Source organism: Parus major, chromosome 2 (assembly GCF_001522545.3).
Source record: "Parus major isolate Abel chromosome 2, Parus_major1.1, whole genome shotgun sequence".
Classification (NCBI taxonomy): Eukaryota; Metazoa; Chordata; class Aves; order Passeriformes; family Paridae; genus Parus; species Parus major.
Genome location: NC_031769.1, coordinates 60,734,277 through 60,752,306, shown reverse-complemented (window position 1 = coordinate 60,752,306; position 18,030 = coordinate 60,734,277). Strand labels below are relative to the sequence as shown.

At 43.6% G+C, this 18,030-nt stretch overlaps 2 protein-coding genes across 5 annotated transcripts; both read right to left on the bottom strand.

The window, feature by feature from the left end:
* Positions 1 to 1,015: 1,015 nt before the first annotated feature.
* NHLRC1 (NHL repeat containing E3 ubiquitin protein ligase 1) lies at positions 1,016 to 7,336 on the bottom strand. The gene is made up of 3 exons (XM_015652167.1): positions 7,291 to 7,336; positions 6,439 to 6,699; positions 1,016 to 4,687 (listed from the first exon to the last, which is right to left on the bottom strand). The coding sequence occupies exons 1-3, from the start codon at positions 7,334 to 7,336 to the stop codon at positions 3,390 to 3,392; spliced, it is 1,605 nt and encodes a 534-aa protein (XP_015507653.1). The 3' UTR covers positions 1,016 to 3,389.
* A 472-nt stretch (positions 7,337 to 7,808) lies between these two features.
* TPMT (thiopurine S-methyltransferase) lies at positions 7,809 to 17,807 on the bottom strand. 4 transcript variants are annotated; one of them, XM_015620132.3, is made up of 9 exons: positions 17,706 to 17,807; positions 17,105 to 17,265; positions 16,242 to 16,334; positions 15,051 to 15,183; positions 14,513 to 14,565; positions 10,559 to 10,633; positions 9,740 to 9,825; positions 8,705 to 8,749; positions 7,809 to 7,947 (listed from the first exon to the last, which is right to left on the bottom strand). In XM_015620132.3, the coding sequence occupies exons 2-9, from the start codon at positions 17,242 to 17,244 to the stop codon at positions 7,832 to 7,834; spliced, it is 741 nt and encodes a 246-aa protein (XP_015475618.1). In that variant the 5' UTR covers positions 17,245 to 17,265; positions 17,706 to 17,807; the 3' UTR covers positions 7,809 to 7,831. The 4 variants fall into 4 exon arrangements, with proteins under 4 accessions (XP_015475618.1, XP_015475616.1, XP_015475615.1 ...); XM_015620130.3 differs by lacking the exon at positions 17,706 to 17,807 and adding an exon at positions 17,531 to 17,634; XM_015620129.2 differs by lacking the exon at positions 17,706 to 17,807 and adding an exon at positions 17,425 to 17,524.
* Positions 17,808 to 18,030: the final 223 nt, after the last annotated feature.

Sequence of the window (18,030 nt, the reverse complement as noted above, 5' to 3'; positions counted from 1 at the left end):
CGCACAGCAATGTGACTGGAGGGAATGGACAGGTACTCAAATGGACAATGGCCAAAATGAAATAAATTTTACATTTTTTTCACTTTTTCTCCCTTATTCATCGATCTGAAAAAACAAATACTTTATCTAAAAGTATTTTCTTCACAAAACAAAAAATATATGTTACATAACATCATCTCAATATGCATTTCTGAAACTCCTCTGACTCCTTTAATTCCGTAACACTGTAAACATACCCTGATATATTTATATGCAACCTGAGACCAGTGCTTAAAAATAAACCAAATATGAATTGCAGTGTGTATGTGTGCACAACAGACATCGCAATCTCTACTAGAGGCTGAAGACATGACCCTAAAGGAATACTGTCCAGTATATTTATTTGCCTTTATAAGGCAAATATATTTATATATATATTTATATATTTATATATTTATTTGCCAGTATATTTATAGCCTTTATTAGCCAAAGGCTAGCGCATGAGGTGCAGAGAGTTATGCAAAGGTGGTGGATTTTTAAAGAAATAAACTCAACAGTAATTGTCACTGAAGCAACTAGACACAGTCCTATATGTTCCTTTCTAAATGGAATGGCCACCACTCTTTTCCAAAGGTAAGCACACATCTAGCTATTCCCTTTCCAAGCACAACCAGTCAGACCCCAAACCTAAGGAATCAGTTCAAGCATGGGCCCTTCAATATTTGCCATCCCTCTCTCAGAACACAAGATTTTGTGTTAAAAGAAAGATTTCAGCTTTACTGCTGTATTTTCCCTTAAGCGCCGAAGAGCTCAAAATTTTTAATACTTAGTTTAATACAATTCATTATGGCTTCTCAATTTTGTATCAAATTAATTAAGGCAGAATGTAATGGTTCTTTGGATGTAGTGTTGTAAAACACCAAGCTGTAGAGTAAAAGGAAAACAGTTGCATTGTTCACAAAAGTCTGCATTTGCTTTCAGTTGGTAGGTAAAGCAGAGAATGCAGGAGATGGCACATAGAAAAAAAAAAAATCTATTAGGTAGAATAAAGCCCCAAAGTTTATTTTGCTTACAAATACAAAAATCAAGTGATTTCTAGTCCAAAGGAGACAGGAACAGAATGGGCAACAATGAGAGTTTTCATAGATTTTAAACCAGTATGAGTCAAATGTTTAAAAATCAGCATTTCAACTGCTGGAAAGTTGCCTTCATGGCAGTAGGTCCTAGGAAATTTGCCCATCTATGAATGTAGTAGCAAAAACAAGCTCCTGGTGCACACAAAGGTTTGAGAAGATGAAAGCTCACAGCCCATGGTTCAGAGGAAGTGTTACTGTGACAAAGTATTAATTATGAATGAATACAGCATTGATGGCATTGCATGCATTTTGACACACAGCAGTCCCCCAAAGGAAGTGTTATCTAATTGATTCTATCAAAGGCAGGTGGCTCCTTGGCATCTAGAAAGGAAGATAAAATACAGGGGTCTGCTTCTCTGAGTAAATTTCCTTCCTGACCTCCCAACTGGGCTCCTGCTTAGGGCCATACAGCTCATACTGTGGAACAGCCAAGGAGGATTTCTGGTTCTTCCAAAGGCAATTGCTGTTTGGCCAGGCAGCAGAGAAGGCTGAAAAATAACAACTGTGCACATCCATATAATTTTCAATAGCAAAAGATGACACTTTAACAACTTCTGCAGGATATCACCAAACAGAAGAAGAAACCATCTGCAGAGCAACTGCAATACAGAAATGGTCTTGTAACAAGGAAACATGATGAAAAGATATGAGGAATTATCACTAAATTATTAAAATATAGGAGTAAGCAAATCACACTTTATTGACAGGTCACTGTTCAATTAACCTTTACAAATAGCTGCAATTAATGGATTTGTTTTGTATATATGAATGTTGATATGAGACAGATTAACACATTGGCTGAATTAGAGGGCTAAATTGCTCCAATTTAATGCAAGTATTTGGTAAATCACTGGAGCTGTAACACATGCAGTTATTAGATGCCCTGAAGTCAGACCAAAAGCCAGATAAAAATTTACTGATACATTGCCTGTGAATTTCAAATTACATTAGTTAATATTAATGATTTCAATTGATAAAAAAAAAAAAAATACCCCAAAGTTTTATGCCATTTTAACCTACTCATCTCTGCCTCAGACAGCATTTACATCTGACTTCATTTTGATGCTGAACCATTTTAGCAGCAGGTAAATGCCTAAAAATGCAGCAGTGACTTCTAGTGGGGGTATTAAATCTTTCTCATAGTCATATATACCATAATTTCCACTATGCAGTAAGGCAAAAGGATTTGTGTCCACAGTAAAACTGTGAGAATGTAAGTGAGAATATAATATTACTGTGAGTAAAACAAGAGAACGTAAACGAATCTAAATCTTCTGTGTATTCACAATCAACAACACCTTGTTTGGAAGCTAGGAAAAAAAATGAGGCTTACTTCTCACTAGTACTTCAATTTGCAGTTGAATCCTGAAGTTTGGAGTGCAAAAGTACCATATTAATGACAAAACAGGGGCAGGCAGTGCTGAAAACCTCCTATGTGTAGCTGTGTTAGCAGCACAGCCAACTGAAACTTACATATGCAGGAGTATTTGTGGTCTAAACGTGAATACTTCAAGAGGCTTTTAGGCAAAGCAGCCCATGCTGTGTAACCACACACAAGATTATCTCCAGGTAAAGACACTATCAAAGACATTATCATCTAGGTAAAGACTTGGGCATTTTAGAGGAAGTCAAAGTGCTCCAGTACAACCTTAATAAAGGTGGGAATAAACTAGCAGAGTGCCCCCAGAAATGCATTTTCCTAGTACAGAAAATATAGACTTTGACCATGATTTCACTTCTCATAACTCACTCATCAGTGGTAGCTCCTCCATCACAATGATTTTAGTTGGATTTATGCAACCTTGAGAGACTTCCAATTCTCCTATCATTCCATCAAGGCAATCTCCTTTCTTGTACACAATTCCTGGTAACAGTTCTGTCAGGAGTGTATCTATACTTAATTAAGAATAGTGAAAATTATGTGCTTGGAAATATAAATTACATGTTCCTTTCATAGGTGCTGGTCTTTGATTATTTGTTAAAAAGAACCAAAAACACTTGGTTGTCAAGGCATGGAATAGTTTTAAAATGCCAAATGGTTTGTTGGGTTGATTTGTTGTTAGCTACAGGCAGCAACAGCCTGGTCCTCTCCCACAGGTAGGCAAGAGACGTGATGCAAGTTTTGCAGGAAGCATAGCATGCTGGTCAGAGGGTGATTTCTCTCAAAGCCCCAAAACCACCTCCTCCCTCCTCTCATACAAACTCCAGAACTCTGCATGCTTTATGGCCAGAAGTAAGTAGCTTGAGCCTGCAGCACTAAGCATCTAAGCCCACTCAGATAGAGCTATATACTTTTATTGAATGATCACCGCTGTCTAAAACGACGAGGGAATTGTTTGCCGTGTAAGCCAGTCCGACAGGGTAAGAAAGCCCGTGGCTAATTAGAGGATTAAAGATGGGAAATTCCTCAGGTTTCCCTAAGCATATGACAGCCTGGCTACAAACATCCGTTACTATAACACGACCTTCTTTGTCAAAGGCCACAGCAGTAGCGTATATTCTGGAGGGGAAAACAAGGTTCAGACCGAAGCTGTCCATCTGGCCGATGAGATCCATCTGCGCGCTGAATATCTTCACGCGGGTGCTGCCCTTGCTCGGTCCTCGAGCTTTCAGGTGCTCTATTACCACGATAGCGCCCGAGGTCTGGCAGACTGCAACCCCTCTGGGGCTGACAAGCCGGGAGCAGATCGTCTGACACTTCTTTAATTCCCCGCTTTGGAAGTCGGCCGCCAAGCGGTAGAGCGCGCCTGCCTCCGAGTCGGTCACGATTACTTCGTTCATGGGGGTGGCATCCAAGCCCCAGGGCAAACAGAAGCCTTCCCGGACAGCCAGAACCCCTCTTCCCTCAAAATCGAAGGCCTTCACGGAGCAGTCCCCGCCGTCGGTGACCACCACGTGCCCGTCCGACGTGACCGTCACATCGAGCGGATACTTGATGTCATTGCCCGCGTCCCCCCGCTCCCCGAACCTCCGCAGGCAGACCCCGCTCGGCCCGAAGACGTGGATCCTCTTCTTGCCGTCGTGTGCCACTGCCAGGCGGCCGGACCAGGGGCAGACCGCCACCCCGGTGGGGTTCACCAGCGACCCCCAGCCCCCCAGGCACAGGCACAGCCGCAGCCCGAGCCCCGCGGGGGACGCCGCCTCTCCGCCGCTCCTGCCCAGGGCCGAGGCGAGGCCGCCGCCGGCGGGGCCCAAGAGCTCCAGCAGCTGCAGCAGCGGGCGGCAGTCGCTGGTCTCGGCGGGGCCGCAGAGCCGCCGGCAGAAGGGACACTCCAGCCTCTGGCCCTCGGAGCCGGCCAGGGCCCCCACGCAGCCCCGGCAGAGGACGTGCCCGCAGGGCAGGTTGAGGGGCCGCCGCTGCCCGTCGGGGCAGTACGGCTCGAAGCACACCCGGCACTCCAGCAGGCTCAGCTCCGCCTCGTCGTCCGCCGCCATCCCCGCCTGAGGAGAGCGATCGGAACGCCCGCAGCGGCCCCCGATCCCCCGGGCCCAGCGGGGCGGGCGCTGAGGGCGGCTGAGGCGGCCGCGCGCCCCCTGCGGGCCAGCGGGGACGGAGCAGGGCCCGGGCCGCCCTCAGGATGGAGCCGCCGCAGCTCCCGAACATCCACCAGTGTCCGTATTGCCGCCGGAACATTCGAACACCCACCAGAATGTTCAACTGCCCAACAGAATATTCATATATCCACCAGATTCTTACTGACATCCAGTTACCAAGTTACCGCACTGCTACTAGCTCTCTTCATGCCTCTACCGGAGTAAGGAATTAAGCCGCAATTCCACAGAATCATGGAATAGTTTAGACTGGAAGGGACCTTGACGATTATCTAGTTCCAAATCCCCTCCCATGGGCAGGGATGACCAGGACAGACCAGGTTGTTCAAAGCTCCATCCAACCTGGCCTTGAACACTTCCAGGGATGGGGCATCCACAGCTTCTCTGGGAAACCTGTTCCAGTCTCAACACCCTTGCACTAAGGAATTCCTTCTTAATGTATCACCTAAACCTACCCTCTGTCAGATTTCCCCTTGTCCTGTCACTACATGCCCTTGTTAAAAGTCTATCTCCAGTTCTCAGGCAGGCCCTTCAGGTACTGGAAGGCTGCTCTAAGGTGTCCCCACAGCCTCCTCTGGGCTGAACAATCCCAGCTCTCTCAGCCTGTCTTCATAGGAGATGCACTCCATCCCTCTGAGCACCTTGATTTAGTTGGATTTTCCTGCTGCTCTGGCAAAATTTAGAAAATATTTACACTTATCACTAGTAGACACATTTCTCAGACAGGCATGTATACACATTTTTGTAAGGCATATGGACTGCATGTGCTTCTTCTGCTAGGTGTATTTACTGGGTATTTTCAGAGTAATTGCAGGGTACACACAGATCTTGCACGTCCTAAAATGGCTGTTTTGGCACATGGCATTGCTCTTTCCAGGCTGTTGCATGCCTGGGAGTCCTGTGCAGGACACCACAGAGCATGTGGCAGCCTCATGCCAAGCGGCCAGCCTTTTGTGGCTATCACGTATCTGGAAGTCTGAGATAAACTTTGGGAGCTCTCATGTTGCATCTGGAAAAAACTTGAAAGGAGGGAGATGCTTTAACCTGGTAGCTGCAGTTCTGGCCAGGAGTGAAAACAAAACCAGCAGCTCCCAGCTTGCACTGGCCCACTGGCTACTTCCCTTCTTCTCTCTGTAAACACGAGTATCTACAAGCACTGCTGAGTGTTCAATGAGCTGTGGGTGTGGGGACTGCTGTGCTAAAATCAGCAGAGCCATTTGCAGCTCTAGGACTATGGTACTCTAAAAGGCTCCATGGCTTTTACTCACCTTCTATTCCTGATGGGCTATGATACACTACATTGCAATCATACCTTTCCTTTCAATATAAGCTGCAAAGGGGAGAAGTTGCTGTGCTCTTGTCACCCTCAAAGCAGAGAAGATTTTCCTCATATTCAGATGGAACTTCCTGTGTTTCAGTTTGTGCCTTTTGCCCCTTTTCCTGTCCCTAGGCACCACTAAAAAGCCTAGTCCCATCCTCTTGTCAACTGCCCTAAACATTTGTAAGCATTGATGGTCCCTTCTCAGTTACCTCCCCTCCAGGATAAACAATCCTAGCTCTCTCAGCCTTTCCTTTTAAGCAAGATGCTTCAGTCTCCCAGCCATCTTTATAGTTCTCTGCTGGACCTACTCCATGTCGAGGTCTCTCTTGTACTAAGGAGCCCAGAACTGGACACAGCACTCCAGATATGGCCTCACCAGGGCTGAGTAGAAAGGCAGGATCACCTCCCTCAACCTGTTGACCACATTCTTCCTAATGCACCCCAGGATACCACTGGCCTTTTTGGCCACAAGGGCACACTTCTGGCTGACTTGTTGACCACCAGAACTCCGAGGTAGGTCCTTCTCCACAGAGCTGCTTTCCAGCAGGTCAGCCCCCAGGATGTGCTGGTGCCCTGGGTTTTTCTTCCTCAGGTGCAAGACCCTGCACTTGCCTTCTCTGAACTTCACTAGGTTCATCTCTGCCTGGCTCCTGTGTCTGTCCAGGTCTTGCAGCTTGGCAGCACAGCACTTTGGTGTGTCAGCCACTCCCCCTAGTTTTGTATCATTATCAAACTTACTGCAGGTACACCCTGTCCTTTCATTCAGGTCACTGATTAATAAGGTGAACAAGACTGGCCCCAGTACTGACCCCTGCGAACACTGCTTGCTAAAGCCCTCCAACTTAGCCTGATCACAACACTGAGCTTTGTCACCCAGCCAGTTCTCAATCTACCTCACTGTCCACTAACCCAGCCCATTTCCCTTGGTGAATCTATGTTGACTACTCCTGACAACCTTATTTTCCTCCACCTGCTTAGAGATGACATCCAGGCTGGGTTATTCCAAGGATGAAGGTGAGATTTACTGGCCTATAGTTTCCTTGGTCCTCCTTCTCGCACTTTTTCAAGACTGGAGTGACACTGTTTTTCCTCCAGTCCTCAGGCATCCCTCCCATACTCTGTGACCTTTCAGAAATGATGGAGAATGGTTTAGCAATAACATCTGCAGCTCTCTTGGCAATCTTTGAACCCTCTTACCCAAGTGCTGTTGCTTTGCTTGCCCATAGCTGTGCTCTCAAATGAGAGAGAAGCACACTTGTGAGTGACTGCTAGGACATTTTCCACCCACACTCTCCCCTTTACCGTCATCCAACATACTTCCGTCCAGCCTTTCTTGCTGGATGGTCATTTCCACTTGGCAGCTGCTGCCTTGCCTTGCCCACTCACTGCCAGCTCTTCACTTGACATATATTCACAGGGACGGAGAGAACAAACTTGCAGCAGCTTCCCACCTCTCTCTGCCCAGCCTGGTGCAAGGCCAGTGCCCCAGAAAAGAGTGTTTGAACTGCAGCTGCCACACTCCCAGGGCTGCCAGCTGACGAGGCCAAGTTGCAGAGTGCCAGGCAGACAATGTCGACTAGCAATGGCTGAAAAGAAACAGGAGCATTTCCTTCTCACAGATCTCATTTGAATTGATATGGAAGAAAAAGCTATATTTGGTAATGGCTGTTTGTGCATGGAGTTTAAGAAAAGCTGTTAACATCTCAAGGCAGTAAAGGCAACTGTGTAGGAGCTGACTTGGTAAGCAAAATGGACAAAACCCCTGCTTTAAGAATGCCCCATTTAAAAATATTGGTTATAAGTAAAAGCAAGGTGGGAGATAAGTTATTTTAATAAATTTTATTCAAGCTACAAACTTCAGTAGATACAGCACCTCCAGAAAATAATCTAGTCCCCATTGTCTGTGCTTCTCTGAGAAGTCATCAACTTTTTCAAGACACCTAATTTCACAGCAGTTGCCTGAAAAGGAGGTAAGAATAACAAATTAGTGAATAATTAGTCAATGAAAAATGCAAACTGTCCAGGAAAAAAAAAAAAAAATCTTATCCACAGATTCCCCCACAGTGCCTAAAACAGTGACATAAATGCACTGGGGAAAACTTAATTGCTCTCTTTTGCGCTGAGATGCAAATGTCTATGCCAATGACTCACTGCACACAAACACTGCCAGTCTCAGAAAGCTGTAAATTTAAAAGTGAGATATTACAGCACATCAGGAGGAACTTCTAAAATTAAACTCCTGACATAGCTCCAAATTTTGTTATTTTGGTGGATTTGATTTGTACATTTTTAGCATTTTCTTTGAGTGCCATGTTACTTTTCTTCTTTGTCACAAAAGTACAGTAGAAACTGTAGCACTGGTAGGACTTGTATTAAAACTAGGGCAACTGGTTGATGAAGGTGCAGACAAAGACAAATTGGTCAAACAGGACCCTAAGACTGCAGCTACAGGATTACTGAGTGCAGTATGAATCCTGTGAGAATAAAAAGGTACCAAATGGAGACAAGAAACTGTTTGTCTCTTCGGTTTTCTTCATATCTTTTGAAGAACTGAGAATTTTCGATGACAGCAAAACCCCTGTGGATAAATTATATTTATTTTTCCTAGTATTTTTTCATGACTCCAGCCTTCAGATAAGAAGCAAGTGACTGTATCATTTGTCACAGGGCAAGGCAGAGGCATCTTTATGTGTTTTGGAAAAAAAAATTTACTCACCAAATAAACTTTTAATTTCAGATTCAGGAACATAAAATGGTGGGCCTGAAATAAAATGGGTGAAGCTAATCAGAGAAGAGACATGGAAAGAAGACAAAATTTATGCTGTAATAGGAGAGCAACCCCCTCACTCATAGCACCTGGCCTGTAACTGGGCTCTACAGCGTAGCACCATCAGCAGGAACCAGAAAACATGTCCAGGAACTGCTGGCACCCTGGTGGGCCAGAGAGCTTCAGGTGTTGCTGCTGCTTTATCTCCAGCTACAGCAGGGAATGTGATGTGGATATGACCACTCTCAGTGTGCTGTGGGATTCCAGCCGACAATCTCTTTATACTACAGTGGCATGATTAAAGCTAAGAGCTGAACAGTGTCAGAGGAAAAGCAATGAAATAAACTGTTGTTGCTTGTGATAGCAAGACCTATTTTTTTGGGGAATAATTATGCTGAAGGGCTCAAAAGCAGAAAAAGATCTCTTTATTTTGTGAGTTAATATTAACTAAAAGATCTCCCACTTCAGCATATAATATAAAAACTATAAAAGGAAAAATACCTTATGATTTTACAGAATTTCACCTCTTCCAAGTGCATTCAGAGCATGGTAGTGGCTGAGAGAGAGGCGCAAGATGGGAAACACATTGGGTTGCAAATACTGGATAAACAGCATGAAGCTGATGTTCTTGGGCGTGTTTCAAGCTCCCGAGGCCAGACAGGATGTTACTAAGTACTCTGACTTCCAGCCACACTGGAAGCACATTGTAGCACATTGTAGCAGCCACACTTACAGTTTCATTTCATTGTTAATATACCATGGCTGTCCTCAACTTACCCTCAGCATGTCTCAATGCTATAGAAAACACAATTTTAGTCCCAAGCTTGGTCATTAGCTCAACTTTTCAACACACAGTTATACTGGTGACACCAGCTAACAAAGCTAGCAGATAAAAATCTTGGGGAAGATACTAATACATCTACTATATGTTTATACAATTTGTATTAGAGCAAAATCACAACATGAACAGTACGAAGTTCTCACCTTTGTGTTTGTTTGGATCGTATGAAACCGTAACGAGGAGATAAGAAGAGCTTTTCTCCACTAAGCTGATCATCAAACTGGCATAGCTAAGAGGAAAAAAATATACTTGATTATTTTTGTAAAGCATTCAAGCATAGCATTCAAAATATTCAACAAAACACATTTCTATGCAGACAGAATTTGAACTGAACTGTACAGAGACTAAACAAAACTTAGTTTAAATTTCAGAAGCATAAACTTCCTGCTACACATGAAAAATATAAAATAAAAGTTATATTTATTCCTCATAAACAAGAACTTATCTTTTTTTGCACATTCAACTCAAGATTAATAGACAAAGTATTTATCTGCCATAGTCTAGAATACAGTACACAGTGCAGTACTGATCTTTTAAAATTACTGTGAATTGAAGATTCTGTATCTAACTAAAAAATCCCAGGAACAGGTTCAAATTAAATTTGGGCTACCTATAGGCAAGAACAAAAATTTAGGAGAGTAATCTCTAATCAAAGAGAGTTAGGGGGGAAAGAACAAAGACAGAAGAAGTAGATGTGGTGAGAAGGAAATAATAGAATTCAGATGAGACTTGCAGCTCTGCTTCTGCTGGGTTGGAACAAACCACATATTTTCCCACCAAGAGGCAGGGTGGCTTCCTGAAGGAAGAGTACAGCACTCTGCAACTGCAGCAGATGCTTGTGGTAGAGAAGAACAAGTGTAGGTCGGTCCTTTAAATGAAAAATGACTCATTAACAAGTGACAGGTTAAAAAAATTGTCACCGATACATCAGAGAAAAGACAGTAACAATGCAAATTACTAACCTTTGTCTGTCACATGGATTCACAGCTACAAGAGCTCCTCTGTCCCAAACCCCATCAAACTTGCCAACTATCGAGCTATAAGGAGATAAGGAAAAGGCTTAAAAACAGTAAAAAGGGATCTTGATCTTCTTTCAGATGCTTTTGTGAGGACACAAGGATTCTGCAGCTAGTGATGCAGATTCCTCACCACCTTTTTGTTATGGTGCAACATTTTCATAATCCAAACCAACAGGATCTGGAACTCAAGAAACCCTCCTGGTTCTTCATCCTGCTGCGAAAGCAAAGTGTGGGAATTGGTCAGTGCTTCCCCATCATTAGGGGCTGCTGAGACACAGCAGGGAGGAAGGAATATAGTTTTAGTACATTTGGGCTACAAGTCTGTGTGTTCAGTAACCACATCCTGCTGTCTAACATGCACTCAGCACATCAACAGTTCTTGACCACCTTCTAAAACCCATGCATGATTTCATATGCAGGCTAAGGAAGGTGCCTTGTGGCTTTACTTGACTTTACTTTATCATTGACTCAGCACATTAAGTAACTTTAGACATCTGAATTCCCAGCTACATGCTCAGGACAGTTAGCTCCAACTTGCAGTTTGTTTAATGTTATAAAAACTAAGTTACACTGCTGCTCGCCTCAGTGTAGCTCTGCTGCAGACACTAGTTCAGCTCCAGGATATGCTGGCAGATGGCTTCAGTGGCCACCCAAAGCCTGCAAGTGAGCAAGACTATCAAGAACTGCCTTTATTAATGGGTGGTAAGAACTGCCAGAATGATGCAAAAGACAAGAATATCTGGGGATAAGAAAGAGCCTCGGTTTTGGCAGTTGTTAAAATAGGAGGTTAGACAGTAAGGTAGTAATAAAGTAAATGGCATAGTTTTAAAGAAAGTTTGAATAAGTTTACTTAGAAAAATGTGGCATAGAATTGTGCAATATCCTTCTGCCTACTGGGCAGAGTCCAATTGCATCACCTCTGTCTTCATTTCTGTACAGGTTTCGGCTAGTAGTTTTCATAGTAGCTTGCATGGGGCTGTGTTGGATTTGGGTTTGCAATCAAGTTGATAACACACTGACAATTTAGTTCCTGCAGAGCAGTACTTACACAGCACCAACACCTTTTCTGTTCCTCACACATGGACACCAGTATGCTGAAGAGCACCAGAATGAATAAGATAGTGGGTGGGGACACAGCAGGCAGAGCTGACCCCAACCTAGCAAAGGGATATTCCAGACCATCTGGCTCCATTCTCAGAAATAAAACTGGATAAAACTGAGTGGGAGGTTGGTGGATGGGGGCACCAGTTGCTTGGTTTGTTGTGGGCAACTGCTTTCATTTGCACCACTTGTCTTTCTTGGGTTTTATTTTCGTCTCTGTTGTTTTTTATTTTGTTGTTGTTTTTTTTATTTTTTATGGCTTTTTTTTTCCTTAAAACTTTTTGAAATTTCTTTTTAATTATTAAACTGTTTTCATCTCCACACACACTTCTTTCTCACTTTTACTCTTTTGATTGTCCCCCATCATCTCATAATTGGGAGTGGGCAAGCAGCTGTGTGGTGCTTAGTTCCATCAACTTAGCCAGTTAAACCATGAGAACTTCTCTCTGCCCACTGCTACTTTCATTACAATGGCACTGCTTAAGTCTCTGGCATCTAACCTACAAGCTGATCTGTATTTCCCATTCTACTGTGATGAGACATGATAACACTTTCAAGTGCTGACTTCTTTTAAAGTTTGCCAAGTCTAAGCATCTAATTTAAATAACCAGCCTCATAACTGAAAGGAGATTTTTAAAGAGACAGTTAAACAAGCAATGGACATGCAGGGCACAAAGGAGCATTTAGTGGGGCAGGTGAACAAACTTGATCTTCTGAGGCTTAGAGGCAGTTCTCCTCTCTTCATAGCTGAGTCTGCTGGGTGACCTCAGGCAAGCCACTGAGGTTTTCTGCTCTTAGTTTTTCTTTCCAACCTTAATCTGGTCTAACTGGAATGGCAGCAGTGGTTCCATACATGCATTTCATGTACTTTACTTCCCAGCGATTTCATCAAGGCCTACAGACATCCCAGGCTGCAGACAGACTCATGCCTTGTCCCAGTGCTGATCTCTTGGCCCTCTGCACATCCAGTTTCCTTCACAACACAATGAAGCCATGAGGAAAAGGTAAAAAAAAGGCGCACAAAAAGCTGTCTTTCATCCTGATGTGGAGTCAGGATGAAGCTAAGGTATGAGGAAGCACTTTCCTTGGCTTTACCTTTCTCTGTATCACACTGCTATGTGTTTATACAGCACTCAGCATGGGTTAGGTACTACTACATCTAACAAAATTAACATGAAAATCAGAAATTCACTTATCTGCAGAAAACCCACTGGATTTAAGAGTAAACTTGTGAATTTCTATCTCTGCATATGTTTAGTAGTTTCAGTAAATGCAATTTTTGATTTTCTTTTGAAGTCTTGCAGCCATAATTGTATTAGGACTACAGTAATTGTGTAATATAGCTGTTTTACATATGTCCCAGAATTCCCAGAAAGAGCAGTAATTCCTGTTACTCTTTAACTAGCAAGAGTCTTTGAAATGTCCCATTCTGACAAAGGTCAGGAGCACATCTGAGTTTTATTCTAATGAATGCTAGGCTAATGGAGATGAAAGGGACCTATTAGTAGGCCAGCCTCAGCAAGAGAGAAATAAGTTTAATTTCCATAATTACTGGGTAATTAATCAAATTGTCTGTATACAGAAACTAGAAGTGTGTGTGTATTTTTTAAGTCACAGGTCTTTGCTGACTGATGTTGGGTATACGTTTCATTCTGCACCCAGAATGTCTATCTGCCATTTTATTTTGTGATGACAAACTATGTAATAGATCCAGCGATATGCACTGAAATTGTCACTAATTACCTAACTTTGTTTATTTCAAAGTATTATTCCACCTTGTTGTGATAGAAGTTACAGGTTTTACCACACAACTTGCTACAAAACTTATGACCGAATTTTTCAAACATTTCTGAGAAGCTTAAGCAATCCTTGGGCAACCTGTCAACTCACAGCAAGAAAGATTTAAAGGGATCTACAGTGTAGCAACTAGCTAGGCAGGTAGGAGACCAGGCAGTATCTACAAAATCACATTCATACACACCGTCTGTTTGACGCTTTGTAAGATGAGCTACATATATACACTGTTCAAGCCAACTGGAGTCAGCTGCAGCAGCAGAAGTCCCAGTCATGGCTTGCTGTCTGAAAGACTCTGGACTCTAATAATGAATAGTCCTTTTTCCAGTGTTTTGGCAGATTGAAAAAAAGAAAAGATCATATAGTAAGCACTGTGTTCCATTGTCCTGAACTACCTATTGCACCTCTATGTACTTGTTCTGGAAAGCCCACCAAAGAAAATTTTAAGACTTTACCTCCTTACTGAAGAGGTATGGAACAAATTCTTGTGCCTGACAGTCACAAGACAGTCTTCTTTGTAAGAAGAGCAAACAAACACAAAAAACCTCACCAAAACCTTTTAATCTAGGGAAAATTCACATCTGAGTAAGAACTGCAAGAGGAAGGAACTATTGTGCTAAGACACCTCTGGATATATTCTCTTTACTTTTACTACTTACTCTGAGTAACGGACTGTGCTAAAGTTTTGCCTCATAGAATTCATCAGTAATATTAAAGATTATTTGGTTTTACTGTAAAAGCAAAAATGTTTTTTGGTAACTTTCACAGAATGGCTTGGAATAAGAAGCCTATTTAAAGATAATTAGTTATCATCCTTAATGACTAGCAATGGAATTAGACTTCTGTTAGAGATTGGCCATTCAAATTTCTCATACAATTTAATACGAGTTTGCTTGAGAGGACCTGACAAATCTTTGCCTGATCCAAATAAAATAATATAATTGGATAGTATTAATACATATTTGATTATGGAGAATTGTAAAACGTGATCAGTATTCCTACCTGGACAAATCATAAATACTGCAGCAGTAGAGGGAAATGTTGCCAGAGGTACTCTACAATAAAAGCAAAGGAAACAATTCTTATCAGCTAACTGTCTTTAAATACACACTCTTAAGTATATATTTCTACTTCACACCTTAAAATATACTCATACACTATTAAAAATGAAATTTTAAAAATACATTCATGTGTAATGGGGAAAAACACTCAGAAATATTTTTAGTTTTAGTTCAGTGAGGTAGCTTTTCTGATCCCCTCAAGAGAGGTTCTAATCTATCAAGGCATGCAACTGTCCAGTTTTAAAATACATTCCTTCTACATTCAGGTGCTTCATTGTCATAAGAAGGCCAAAATAATAAGTTTAGAAGAACAACTCCTCAATCCAAAAATATAACTCAGAACTTCCTTTAAGACCTCTTCAGGAGAGGTGAATGATTACCAGTAAAACTTGCACAAAAGCAGAATGACTTGCTTGCTCACTTATGCCAGCATTGCATGATTAACCACAGCAGACCATTTGACATCACAGGAAACATACCTGGAACATTTTTGCTCCTGAAATCTCAGGGACTGGCTCCTCACAATAAGGCAGACTGTGTTCTGAAAAAAATTCCTTCACCGCTTGCTCGCTGACTTCCACACCAACAACGCTGTGCCCCATGTCTGCCAGCCTGCACACAAGAGAGGGAGGGCCCAGGTTTATGTGAGGCCCACAGGCTGGGCAAAATATGTATCTCCCATGTATCATTTATTTATTATGGAAAGCCTAGTTTTATGATGCCCTGATATGTCTAATTCTGACTTCCTGAAGTGTTCACATTGAACATCTCCCTTCCATGATCTGAGCTTAAATTAGCACTACTCAGCATAGAGTTGACAAGGATTTACATGCTTTATTTAGATTTAATGAATTATTCATTTATTCCTACTAACTTGATGAAAACAGAGGTGATCACACTGAGAAACTATCCATTTCAGAAAGGTGCTGTGCTCTGAACTGAGGTGGCTGAGGCACACTGTCCACCCAGCTGCCTCTCCGGCTTGGCAGGAAGGGGCAGTGAAGGAGGTGTGGTATCCTCCATGCTGCTGCAGCTCAGCAAAATACCAACGTGTGTCAGAGCCCACAGACAGCCTAGAAAGTAGTCACTGTGGTAAAACCTGATAGCTGGGTTACTTGAAGATGCAGTGCAAGTTTTTCTCCAAGAAAAAACACTGGCTTATATAGGCCCTAATTTTAAATACAGCACTCCCTCCCCCATCTCTCCCCCCCAGAAAATGGTAAAAAGTAAAATAAAAAAGATAAAAAAAGAGAAAGTTACGTTTAGCCCAAATCACTTAAATTTCCAGAGTGGCACGCAACATGGTCTCTTGAAAATGTTGTCTGACACAACCGACCTCATTGCGGGCTATTTAAGCTGACATTGCTACAAAAAGCAGCAGTGGTAAGGGCATAGCTTCAGTCACTCCATCCATCTAAATTCAGCATTCCCCGAGCTGAACTTGGGACAGTCAGGAGGACTTTCAGGTCAGACTTCATCCATTCAATTTACGCTATTATACGAAACACCAGCTCCCTCCTCCCTTCAGCTTCCAGTGACACTGCTTTCCTAGCAGTGGAAATGTGGCACATTTCCACCAGCCAATATAAGGTTGGGAATTCCCCCTCTCCCTCCCTCCCCACATCAAGTAAGATTTTTGCTCTTATTAGCTCTTATTATCTATGTTTTACCATTTCATCTCTACTGCTTTACCACAAAGTGGGAAAAATATCCTCAGTCCACTCCTGCCATTTAAAAGAACATCCAGGTACTTTTGGAGGAGCCTGCAGAAGAACAGAAATGTTTCACTTAACTCTGTGAGTATTTGTGCTGGCACATGAAAAGCCAAGTGCTATACACTATGCCAGGTAGCACAAAAACTCCATGATGGCACATATGTTATTAGCTCAACCTACTTTGTGCCATTAGAAATAAAAACATAAAATAAAGTATTCACCTTCCATTTACACAGCAAGAAAGTAAATTTCATGTCATTCAGAAATTAACACATTTCTGTTTGTCCTATATTCTCTTTGTCTTTACAAGTAAACAATCCAACCAACCCACCTCTAAGAGGATCATAACAGAGGTTTTAAACAGAATAATGAAACTTCTGCATCAAGCAAATCACTTCTACAGGTCTTGAAAGACTATATAATCAAGTTTGCTCTCTTAGGTCCTTGTCTTTTACTGCATGGCAGTGCTCTGATGCCCTCTGCACATTGTTTCAAGCCCCAGTTACACACCATGAACAATAGTGCAAAGCTTCTCCATCAGCAAATTTAAGATTTTCTAGTCAAACTATCCAAGCTCTAAGGTTTAAAACCTGATTGAAGAGTACAAGCTCTAAATTCATATCAATACTTTCTTTTATCTGCCTTTTAACAATTGTAGGTGACAAAAATATCTATATTTATTTTTGTTTCAAGTTGTGCCCATGTAAAATTACTTGCTTTTTCCAAATGTTCCATTTTCAACTAAGAGTTTCTCAAATGAGTCAAGCCACTCATGGCATTACTTAAAACAGCTTAGGCAGAAGAGTGAAGTCACGTACGGATGCCCTTGTTCCTTGTGAAATCCGATGTTACCCATTTCCCATTTTTGTAGCCATTCCTCCTCTGTCACCACTCTCTCTTTCTGAGACCCAACATCAGAGCTTTCCAGGAGCCCGGATGCATCCGCTGAGTGGTCCATGTCCCCAGGGAGTGCTTGTAGCTGTGAAAAAAGAGAGAAGAATTACCCCCACCTAATGCACAGTTTGGAATTGGCTCTTACTTCCTCGAACCGGACAAAAATATCGTAGCTCCCAAGGGACCACAATTTGGTGACAATCGCAAGGTAGCTGTACCGAACCCGACAGAGCAAACAGCATACTCTCGCTGCCGATAGCTTCGTTTCCCGGGGCGGCGGAACGCGCCTGTCTAGCACTGCGGGACCGCCGGTGGCCTCCCTTTTCGCACCCATGGGGAAGCCCCCCTACCCCGGTAACGAAGGAGGGAGAGGCCGACATTTCTGTCCCGTGAAACCGGCGGGCAGCAGGCGATGGCGAGCGCCTGCTCGGGGCCGGGGGACCCGTGGGGTGACCCGTGTCCGCTGAGCACCGCCCGGCGCCCCCCGCCCGGCGCCCCCCGCCCACGCAGCGGCAGCCGCGGTACCTGCGCGGCCGCGGGTCCCGCCAGGGCGGCGGGGCCGGGGCGGTGCCTCCCCGCCCTCCCCCTCGCTACGCACCGCGGAGAGCGGAAGCGGCGGCAGGAGGAGGCGGGCTGAGGGTGCACGGCACCGGGGAGAAGGAGGATGGCGGTGGGGATGGCGGCGGTGGTGAGTGGCTCCCTCCCTCAGCTGCAGCGCCCACCGCGGGGCCGCTTGTTCCTCCCCGGAGTGGCGGGGCAGGTGCCAGCGCTGCCCCCGTCCTCACCTCCCCGCTTCACTCTTCCTTCCCCCCTTCTCTTTCTCACTCCCTCCCTTCCTTCCCCCTTCTCC